Consider the following 12,003-nt stretch of genomic DNA (forward strand, 5'->3'; position numbering starts at 1 on the left):
CCCCCACTCCCCACTAGATAAGTTATCATAATTTTTGTTTTTATACTTACAAACGTCTAGAATAGTCTTACTAAACTCTATTCAAATATACCCGATATCGTACACGGATATTTCCAATAATTACTGATATATAAATTATACATTTCGAAAGCACACAAAACTTGCATGCACTACTAACGCAGTACTAACACTATGTAGGTATATGGCAAGGTAATCTTTGTTGACTAATAATTTATTCACACTTGTATCTGTCTATGGCTTATTTATAGTCTATAGCTTTACACAATTATATTTTGCTTCATTATTACTTTAGTCTTTCTTGAGAAATGCACAGAAATATTTTATTCATCTTCTTTGATAGTTCATTCCAATTTCATAACATTAATTTTGTTGTGAAATTGGTACAAAAATAGTTTAAAAGTAAATGAACGTTTAGCAGAGGGTGACGGCGTAAGCAGTAATGCGGGCAGTCCGAAGTTTGTGCCACAAATGAATGATGCGATCGGAACATTGCCACAGGTTATATAATGAATTCAGTCGCATATATAGATGAACAACTAAATTAAATTCTTAGCAGTCTCATACAATTTATATCGTAGTTCTATTTAGTGATTAACAATTATTGAAATGCAGGTCCCTATGATGTACTGCGGAGGCATGGTATCCCCACAGCCCTCGTTTTGTAACGTATCGGACATATCCGCGTCTGCCTCAGGTCTCCCAAAATTTAAACCCTCGTTAATTCATTTAGTTGACGTAAATTCATATTTGTTATAGAAGTAACCTCAGTATAACATAGCATGGTCTCATCACACACTACACACAAGTTCGGTTTGTAAAAACACTAGTTAGAACAAATAAATCATACGACTCATGCATATGACATTGGATTGTAACCGTGTAATATCACTAACAACTGCCCGATTTCAATACGTAATACTAGAATTCGTGTTGTCCGTAGAAGTAGGTAGACTAATAGTTAGTTTCGGGGTGAAGATTGGTGCGTGGTGCGGTGAGTTCTTTATTATAATCTTCAGTATCAAGTAAAGTATAATGAGAATTGAATATGCTTGAAAATTTTGCTGTTACGATTTCGGTCGAGTTGTTCAGTGTTAATATAGGTTTATGTATAGGTGACGACTATGAGTACACTGGGGCGTCGGGAGATGGCTACCAGAAGACGTCCAAGCGAAGCTACCACGGATCCTCGGGCGCTGCTTCCGCGTCATCATACCATCCCTATAGGCGTTAGCGAGTGAACGACTCGTCGCTCGGTCATGCTAGCCTGGTACCTGCGATTTTAGACGACTAGCTGGCGGTTCTGACATTGATAAAAAATATTCCTATTACACTATTTAAATAATAACACATAGAAGTTAAAGCTATATCTTTTATACATATATATTTTTGACGTATTTGAAAAAATACTAAAATAAACGCATTTTGAAATATTCTCGGGTTCCGGTAAGTAGAACCGCACGGCAACGATCGTTTTTGAATATACTTGTAAAATAATTATATCTTTTCTACGAGCAATCATTGAGTTTTTAAATACATTTTTAACGGAATCAAGCCTATGGGAATGAGACGCTCTCGGTTTTCTCGTGTCAGACGTACTGCAATCGTCTTATAGACATGATTCCGTGTTATTTTTAAGACGTTAGCATAGTTTTCTATTTTGATACATTTTGGATTTACGATGAGAGGAATCTAAAAATTTACAGTTGTAACTTACTTTCCAATATGAAACGCTTTCATAAAAATATAGGACAAAATCATATTTTGTATGATGTTTTCGACATAATAGCTATTTAAAATGCATTACGAATGTACCTTTTATTCTTAAATGTTTGTTTATAAGGATTAAGATAAATTTGATGAAATTAAATATCATACCGCCATTTTGCGATTATTGTAAGTTTAGAATCTTTCTACCTCTGGCATAATATCCGTTTGGACAAAAAGCATTTACATTTCCTTAATTAAGGCCATATATTTTGATTTGATACACAAAACAATTAAAATTTTTCAGTTATTCCCATTTTGACTTGGTTTTAATCGAAGTGTTGTTTTCCATATATTGTTATGCATGATATTCGGTCAATGTTGGCCAAAATTGTCCGGTGAGACATTCTTCTGTTTATTTTGACTGTGTTCTGTTTACTTCAAATAAAAATACTAATATCTGTAAGTTTTATTTGTATTTACACACCTACAAGACTGACTTCATTCCTTCAAATAAGATTTTCATTGTCGTTCCTAAACTGTTTTTTTTTAAAGAATTAGGTAGCAGATATCATGGTATTTTATTTTAGAGATTCTTTAATATCGCTTTAGATATAGATTTTGCAATATACTAAAATTAAATACATTTCAGGTAAGTACAAACATTAGAATGATACAATCAATGTAATTAAAATAATTTTTATTATAAATAGCTGTAATAATTGTACATAATATTTTAAAACATCAAATCAAGAGACACAATATGATTAAAATATCTAAGCCTAGAGAATATTCTAGAATTACTTTAATTAATGATTAATATTAGGCCTTAAAATTAAGCGGTTCAATCGGATAGCACATGAGTAGTTAGATAAACACTTCTATTATTGTATAATTATTGTAGTTGACACCTTACTTTAAAATTTATAAATAATGGCTAAGTAACACGGCTTAGAGTAACTTTCCTAAGTTTCGTATTAAGTTTTTACGGAAAATTATATGTAGAATTTCTTCTTAATAAATTGTGTAAATTTAATTGTACGCAAATTATTTCTTAATTAAGGCCTAATTTACTTACACGAATCGATATAATTGGACAGAATTTAAGTTGCCAAGAGAACGTTTAAAGCATAATGGTCTCGCAAGTTACTAAATACACTTTAAAATTTTTAAATACATAATAATTTAATTGGCTTGATAGGATTAAGGCACTAGGATTAAAAGCAACTAAGAGTGCTGATCTGATAGGTAGCTATGCGTTTAATAGACATTTAAGGGTGGATTTAAGCGGGAATATACACCTAAAAATATTTTCTGGACATGAAAATGCTAGTAAATATTCAAATGTTAAATTGACCCGACAAAAACTACAATAGTTGGTGAGATTTATTAAATGCTTATATTGTGGGAATCTGGAATGGGCCTTGGCTTAGTCATCTGCAGAAACAACGAACCGTTATAATAGAATATTACCTACTCGTTAAGATCAGCCAATTTTGTTCCCAATGAATGAAAAGGGCGATGCGGGGTAAATCTTGTAGGTGCCTAATACCTATACACGTGTGAGATTTAAAATTATCAAATGTTCACTACAGTCACCACAATAATAGCAGATTTTTGCCAACATTTACTTATAGTCCATTGAATAAAAAGTTCTAGAGTGCGTGAGTTAGTAACGTAAGATGTTTCTTCGGAAACATGTCAAGAGTCCCTAGGTTATAAACATACTAAAACCCCGGGACACTAGGAGGAGCCCCGGAGTGGGGGGAGGGGGGAAATGGGTCCATTTTTTCATTTTTCGCTTAAATCTCAAAAACGGTACATGTAAGAGAAAAACTTTCAAGGAAAAGTTGAAAGGCCATAAAATTATCTACAAGTTGTACCTAAATCATTTTTTCCTATATCCTACTGTTTCTGAGTTATACGCAGTAAAAAATGATTTTGGCTCAAACAATTTCCCCATACTACACATTATTCAAAAAAAATATTTATTTCTTCCAAAAAACTCAAATGTGCAACTTGTGACCGGTACTGATAGATTGCTCTTAATTAGGTCTATAATTGGTAAAATAAACACATTGCTCCATGGAAGCCTTTAGCACATGAGTAGAAAGACGGAACAGAGACTAAGCTTCAAACAAACGCGAGAATCGATTGCACTACTACAAGTACGCGGGGCCATGTGTGTGTGACTCTGGCCGCTTGTCGCGTACGCAGCGATTCTGGAAAAAACCGGTTTAGGCAGAGGACAGTCTCAGGGTTGATACGACGCACGTTGTTTGTTTTATTAGTTGCAACTTGCAAGTTTGAATATTTTAATATAAAACGTAATATTTCATTGTCAAAAATGGTTGTTTATTGTACTGTGTGTATGAATAATAGTAGAAAAACCAAAAATATATCATACTTCAACTATCTCAAGGAGTACAATAGGTGAGTAAATATTTTGATTATTACTTTTTCAAGTAAGTACCTACTTGCGTTTATTTTATTAGGTCCTTTTTTAATAAGATGAGAATTGTACATGGTGTGTTTTTACCTTTCATTATTATTACAAGTTTAGCATTTGTAAGTATGTATGTATGTATTGTAAGTGTGTACATACCTAGGTTGGGTTGTAGTAGGTAGTTTTGTTTAATTTGTCTTAACCTATTGTGACAACCCTACCAAAATAGGTAACAATTTTGCACGTTCTTAAGAAGCTTAGTCTCTGTTCCGTCTTTCTACTCATGTGCCTTTAGGAGGAATCGATTGTCAAAATATTATATTAGGGCAGTTTGAGTTACTGAACTTGATCTTTTTATTTTTTTCTTCCAAAAAAACTCAAAAGTGCAACTTGTGACCGGTACAGATAGATTGCTCATAATTAGGTCTATCATTGATAAAAATACCAGATTCCACCGCGGAGGCGTTTACGGGTAATTGAATTTTATTAGGGTAGATACGATACTTGAACTTTTTATTTTTTTTCTTCCAAAAAACTCAAAAGTGCAACTTGTGACCGGTACTATTAGATTGCTCTTAATTAGGTCTATAATTGGTAAAATAAACATATTCCTCCATGGAAGCCTTTAGGAGGAATCGATTGTCAAAATATTATATTAGGGTAGTTTGAGTTACTGAACTTGATCTTTTTAATTTTTTCTTCCAAAAAACTCAAAAGTGCAACTTGTGGCCGGTACTGATAGATTGCTCTTAATTAGGTCTATAATTGGTAAAATAAACACATTGCTCCATGGAAGCCTTTAAGAGGAATCGATTGTCAAATATTATATTAGGGTAGTTTGAGTTACTGAACTTGAACTTTTTATTTTTTTTCTTCCAAAAAACTCAAAAGTGCAACTTGTGACCGGTACAGATAGATTGCTCATAATTAGGTCTATCATTGATAAAAATACTAGATTCCACCACGAAGGCGTTTACGGGGAATTGAATTTTATTAAGGTAGTTATGATACTTGAACTTTTTATTTTTTTTCTTCCAAAAAACTCAAAAGTGCAACTTGTGACCGGTACCGATAGATTGCTCATAATTAGGTCTATCATTGATAAAAATACCAGATTCCACCATGGAGGCGTTTACGGGGAATTGAATTTTATTAGGACAGTTAGTTAAAAAGTTCAAGTATCGTAACTACCCTAATAAAATTCAATACCTCCTAAACGCCTCCATGGTGGAATCTGGATTTTTTATCAATGATAGACCTAATTATGAGCAATCTATCGGTACCGGTCACAAGTTGCACTTTTGAGTTTTTTGAAAGAAAAAAAATAAAAAGTTCAAGTATCGTAACTACCCTAATAAAATTCAATTCCCCGTAAACGCCTCCGTGGTGGAATCTAGTATTTTTATCAATGATAGACACAATAATGAGCAATCTATCTGTACCGGTCACAAGTTGCACTTTTGAGTTTTTTGGAAGAAAAAAATAAAAAGATCAAGTTCAGTAACTCAAACTGCCCTAATATAATATTTTGACAATCGATTCCTCCTAAAGGCTTCCATGGAGGAATGTGTTTATTTTACCAATTATAGACCTAATTAAGAGCAATCTATCAGTACCGGTCACAAGTTGCACATTTGAGTTTTTTGGAAGAAATAAATATCTTTTGATCGATTGATGTGTAGTATGGGGAAATTGTTTGAGCCAAAATCATTTTTTACTGCGTATAACTCAGAAACGGTAGGATATAGGAAAAAATGATTTAGGTACAACTTGTAGATAATTCTATGGCCTTTCAACTTTTCCTTGAAAGTTTTTCTCTAACTTGTACCGTTTTTAAGATTTAAGCGAAAAATGAAAAAATGGACCCATTTCCCCCCTCCCCCCACTCCGGGGCTCCTCCTAGTGTCCCGGGGTTTTAGTATGTTTATTACCTAGGGACTCTTGACATGTTTCCGAAGAAACATCTTACGTTACTAACTCACGCACTCTAGACCCCCCTTGGAGGGACTCATTCAATGGACTATTAGTCTATAATGGTACTTAAGTATTAAGTGTAAAGTTGTAACATCAAAAATCAAATATGATTTAAATTTTCCGCAAAATGGACTATGGTAATGTAGGTAATTGATATCTAGGTCAGATCTGAAAGTCTTCTTGCGGCGCAGTTGGTACAGTCGCAGGGCCGCGGGTCTTCGTACGGGAGGTGCGCCTGCGCAGCGCGGTAGCACAGCTCCCTGTACCGTGCGCAACCTGTAATGGAATCACAATATAATATTGGACAGCTTACAAGTGACGGCATAGTGCTAAATCTTATTATTTTATGCTCTTCTATCGTTCTAGATAGGTCACCTGGTGGTTCAAATGACCCATATTTTTTTTATACCGGCCTGTAGTCTATTAGTTTTTAGCCTTCACTTGAATAGGATTTAGGTGGCATGCAACATAAACTCTTAATATTATTATAATATGAATAACCAGGTTGCTACATTATTATGTTGGTTATTTGTTTGTTACGATTAGATTCAAAAACTGCTTGACCGATTTGTAAAAAATATTTCACCATATAATATGTATACTAAAGTTATGTAGAAGAATGGTGTGCATTGTTACTATAACACTGCACCTCTGTGTAACGGCCCATATCACAAAGATTAGTTATTATTATGCTCTACGTTCACACTGTAGCAGATGGTAATGATATCAGCTTTTCACCTGTAGGTGGTAGAGCCAAACGCGTGTCAGCCGCAAAGCCACGTTGCGCGAGCCGATCCAGCAGCGTGGTAGCCGACCATCACCTTTCATTGTCGCTCTCCATCACTGAAATTTAGAAATTACCTAACAATGTTAATTATTTAACTATGCATATGTAAACAATTGAAAAAAAACCTGCTTTTATTTTTCAATTCAGTACTTATCATTTTATGAACGTAGCATTTGCTTCTAAATATTCACAGGCGTGCAAATATCTTTCGAATGACTAATAGTTAGCTACTTGTTCAAAATTAATTGTTTTGGTTCTCTATGAAATAAAAAAAGTATAGATGAAATTATTATAAAATATTTAGGTAAATCGGATACTACAGTAAACATTTGTGATAAATTTTCTCACACATTTACAAAAGAGATCTCAAATATTAAACACAACTGTGATTATAAATTCCTTGATCGATATACTTACATTAAAGATAGTTTAGTGTCACTAAGGTTTCAAAAAGCATCATCCAAGGATGTTGAAAAAATAATTAATAATTTAAGTTCTAATAAATCGCCTGGTATAGATAAAATAAGGGTAAAAGAGATAAAAATGTTAAAAAGTACACTGAGTCCCATTTTGGCATTGTTTATAAATTTATGTGTAGACAAAGGGCTGTATCCTGATATGTTAAAATCCGCTATAATCAGACCTATTTTCAAACAGGGAGCACATACAGATTACACAAATTATAGACCCATAGCAATATTGTCGGTTATAAATAAAATTGTAGAAAAATATATTGTCGGACAGATTAGTAGTTTTTTAGAAAAAAATAATGTATTAACCGATAACCAATATGGATTTCGGCGGGGCCGAAGCACGGAGACGCTCCTGGCACGATTCACGGATGAAGTTAATGAGGCCCTAGACCAACGGAAGCAGGTGGTGATCGTTTTCATAGACTTCAAAAAAGCTTTTGACACTTTGGAGCACCACCAGCTGCTTCAGGCAATGGAAGAGTGTGGGGTCGCAGGGAGTGTTAGTAAATGGCTCCAGGCGTACCTTGGGAATAGAACACTTGTAACAATGGTTAGCGGGGAGGCCAGTAAGCCGGCAAAGGTTGAGTGTGGCGTGCCAACCGGCTCCGTCTTCGGACCCGTTGGATACATAATGCATGTGAACAGTATGTGCAGTGTAGTACGTGATTGCAGTATATATATGTATGCGGATGATACTTGTCTACTCTATGCGCATAAAGATATGCACATATTAGAAGCTAAAATACAAAATGACTTTACAAATATAATAAAATGGGCGCACGATAATGGAATCATAATCAATATGAATAAAACAAAATGTATACATATTCGCTCACCTTATAGTAAGACTATGAATTCGCCAAAAATATTAGGTCATAATTATGAATGTCTACATATTGCAAAGAAATGTAATTGTAAAAATATTGAATTAGTGGAAGAATACAAATACTTGGGGTTAGTTATTGATAAATACTTTTCATGGAAATCTCATATTCTTAATCTTTCGGATAGGCTGAGGGCAGTTCTTGTAAAATTTCATCATCTTAGTTTTATTTTAGATAAGGCCACTATGTATATTGTGTACTATGCATTGACTGACTCACTGCTTTCTTATGGATTGGCTAGCTATGGGCGCACTTTTAAGACTTACCTTGATAAAATAAAAGCGCTTCAATTAAAATTTATTAAAATATTAGCACATGAAAAAGTAAAAATCCGCTGTAAAAAAAATAATGATTATAACTATTTGTTTGTAGAGTGCAAGATGCTGCCTGTTCATGAGAAGGTAAATATGTTAATAGCAATGGAACAATTTCATAATGATGAATTTAAAATCTGTATTAATAAAACAATGTCTTATAACTTAAGAAATAAAAATGTATTAGAAGTGCCACACTATTGTAACTACTATGGGCAGAGACATAGGAAGTACTTAGTGCCAAAACTGTTTTTTTGTTAATTATTAGGAAGGAATTAAGAAGATATTTTTTAAATGCATTTGAGAGTGAGTTGATGTGTTGATGATCTGTGGCCGTTGAAATGTAACATTGTTAGTTAGAATATCAAAGTGTTAAATTAAATTGTAGTGTTTTATAAGTAAAATGGAAGTACATTTGTAAAATGGAGCTACATCTGCCAACAAACTGTTTTACAGTTTGGCAGAGTATTGTGATAATATGTATATGTGTCTTTGGTTCTGAAATAAAAAAAATAAATAAAAAAAAAAATGATACAAATATTAAATATATTTCAGACAATGAACATTCAATCTATTTAAAACCAGCAAAGAATAAAAAAATGTGGTTAATTAAAAGTCGGCTTACCCTCATTAGGCCCGGGCGAGCGTCCACCGGACTTTTCTTCCACACGGGGACTCGTTGACCCATCTGAATGCTCCTAAAATATCACAATACCTACTTATTTGATTGTTGATTGTTGTGCTTTTATCTATCGTTATAATGCGAGGATGAAGACTGAGTTAATGGACTGATTAAGTAAATAGCTATCATAGCTATAGCATATAGTTTTGCTATAATATACCTAATATCACTGTATAAGCAATTGGAGCGAGCCTCGATGAAACATGTTAAAAACACGAAACCATGACTAGAATTTCCATTACAGTCGATAATTATGATTTATGAATAACTAGCGGTCCGCCCCGGCTTCGCCCGTGGTACATAATATTTACGTTTTCTCTACATAAGAACCATCCTCGTACTTCAAGGAATATAATAAAAAAAGAATTATCGAAATCGGTTCAGCCGTTCTCGAGTTATGCGCTTACCAACACATTTTGTGATTCATTTTTATATATAAGATTAATTGTCTTTTTACGAGACTACATCCTATCATCATACTTTATAGAGATAATTTGAACAAGTTAATTATTTGATTTATTTATTGGAGCCTACTATTAATAAGTACAGTCCTTAATAGGTACAGTCTAATTATCTTATTGAAGAGCCTAACAATGCACCTAATTGCATAGCCACTAATGGTTGCACTCCGTTACCACCTATTTTATTGAAAGGATAACCGCAGCCCCGCAAATAATAAAATTAGTGTCCGACCGAAACTGGTTTCCAGGCCGAAACCGAAACCGAAACCGAATGTTCGGCCGTGGCTTCAGTTTCGGCCGAAACCGAAACCGAAACCGAAACTCACGTGGTCAAGTATGAAATTTCTAAAAATACTGAACTTTGGGGCATTTTACCTATTATTTTGCCTTAATTAGGGCATAAAATGAAAACACACTATATTACATTTCAACAAATTTAAAATTTGTTGTAATCATTTATTTAATATAAGATAAAAAAATAATAATTTTAAAATATTAATAACTAGCGGTCCGCCCCGGCTTCGCCCGTGGTACATATTTCGCAATAAAAGGTAGCCTATGTTCTTTCTCAGGGTCTAAAGATTATCTGTGCCAAATTTCATCAAAATCGGTCCAGTAGTTTATGAGCCTATTCATTACAATCAAACAAACAAACAAAGTTTTCCTCTTTATAATATTAGTGTAGATAACAATTTTATAATTATAACGCATTTCATTAAAGAAACGAATCTTAAATGGCGACGCTTATCATTCCCTCTTGCTTACACACGGCCGTACCACAGTATTACCATTATTTCCTACAGTAGGGAATCGCCTTTGATGTCGCGCGATGCCGCCGCCAGCGTAGGTAATGACGCTGCCACACGAAAATACGCTAGGGTTGCAACAAATGGGAAATAAAACAATTGTGATTATTAATATTATGATGAAATCTTTATTCATATGTACATTAAAAATAATTGCGATTATTAAATCTGATGTAATTATTTGTTCATAAATATATAATTACAGATATTGCACTGCTAAATATTATTTACGTGGACACTTTATTTTTGGATGTTCTTAATTGTATATTATAACATTTAACTAAGTAATGCATTCGCATTGGGATGTACAATCTGATTAGAAAATAATGAGGACAACATATAAACATAGCTTTGATTTTAATTCAACAGATACAATTAATACAATCTTTCTGAAATATTGTTTCCTTCTGGGATTTCAATGTAGATTTACATCCGTAAACCGAACAGTTTGTGCGCGCCATAATAGAATATGTAAGTACCTATGTATAATAAAATTATTACACAAAAAATACGACTGCGTCATCCTTTCGCGCTAGGTAAAGCAAACTAAGCGTGTTTGCTTTACGCAGCCCGCGTCGCCCGACCCCCGCCAGTTCCCCTCCGTTTCTCTGCACAAGTACATTCGTCGCACTACTGTAGGAAATAATGGTAATACTGTGGCCGTACGGCATGCAAAAAAAATAGGGAAAAGTAAAATCACTAAAATGTATTTGATTTTCCCTACCTATAATAGTTTTTATCATAAATTTACAATGACAATTATGTATTTGCGATAGTAAATAATGTTTTTTTGGAATTTGACAAAATATGTTCTTTGGGAAAAGTTGCTCAGTTTTATGGGCTCATTACAAGTAGGTATTATGGGGATTTTGTTGCATTCTGTATACGTAAATATGATAATTCATATAAATACACAAATACCATAAGAATAATAATTGAAATAATTAATAAAATACTTAACAATCTACATTATTTTTATTTTCTTTTTTACTGAACCTACCATATTATGTCAGTGTCAGCTTTGGCCGCCATTGAAGATTCGTTTCTTTAATGAAACGCGTTATAATTTTTATTATTTTTTCAAATTAAGTTCTCAGTAAAATCAGTCATCTAAATCAAATCAGTAATTGTTACTGTTACTTTAAATACTAAGTATTGGTATTTTGAGATCTTTTTCTTTAATATAGAGTCTTTAATACTTTGGATTGGTATTTGTACTTAGAAGAATAATCTCTTTTAGGTACCTCTTATATAAAAATAATAATTATTAATTACTATTACACCCAGTTCCAATCTCAACATAGATAATCAAAAATTGTTTCCACCAGCGTGGGTCAAACAACGCTTTGACAGCGTCCGTCAAAGCGTTGCCGAGGAAAACGAAGTTAGGCGAGCGTGAACGTGTGTGAACTAAGTTCACTGAACTTGCGAAATAAGTTTCGGTTTCGGCA

The 12,003-nt window shown here is 33.5% G+C and overlaps 2 protein-coding genes across 6 annotated transcripts in view; one reads left to right on the forward strand and one right to left on the reverse strand.

Moving 5' to 3' along the window:
- Hrb27C (Heterogeneous nuclear ribonucleoprotein at 27C) overlaps nt 1-2,761 on the forward strand; it is a 36,636-nt gene extending 33,875 nt beyond the window's left edge. For 3 of the 5 annotated variants that reach the window (XM_089707252.1, XM_089707253.1, XM_089707254.1), the window contains one exon: nt 1,134-2,761. In XM_089707252.1, the coding sequence (XP_089563378.1) occupies nt 1,134-1,252 (119 nt within the window). In that variant the 3' untranslated portion in view covers nt 1,253-2,761. Of the gene's footprint in view, nt 1-436; nt 520-633; nt 716-1,133 lie in introns of all 5 variants that reach the window. The other 2 variants (XM_089707258.1, XR_016317113.1) reach the window with 2 other exon arrangements.
- A 3,511-nt stretch (nt 2,762-6,272) lies between these two features.
- Nucleotides 6,273-12,003, reverse strand: part of LOC149480131 (uncharacterized) — a 43,702-nt gene continuing 37,971 nt past the window's right edge. Inside the window, exons 10-12 of the mRNA XM_089707319.1 lie at nt 9,229-9,301; nt 6,884-6,988; nt 6,273-6,421 (exon numbers count right to left, since the gene is read on the reverse strand). Coding sequence (XP_089563445.1) covers nt 6,963-6,988; nt 9,229-9,301 — 99 coding nt within the window. The 3' untranslated portion in view covers nt 6,273-6,421; nt 6,884-6,962. The remainder of the gene's footprint in view (nt 6,422-6,883; nt 6,989-9,228; nt 9,302-12,003) is intronic.

This window comes from Colias philodice, chromosome 19 (genome assembly GCF_061535455.1).
Source record: "Colias philodice isolate Cphi_HAF_F1 chromosome 19, ilColPhil1 Martin Lab GWU primary, whole genome shotgun sequence".
Classification (NCBI taxonomy): Eukaryota; Metazoa; Arthropoda; class Insecta; order Lepidoptera; family Pieridae; genus Colias; species Colias philodice.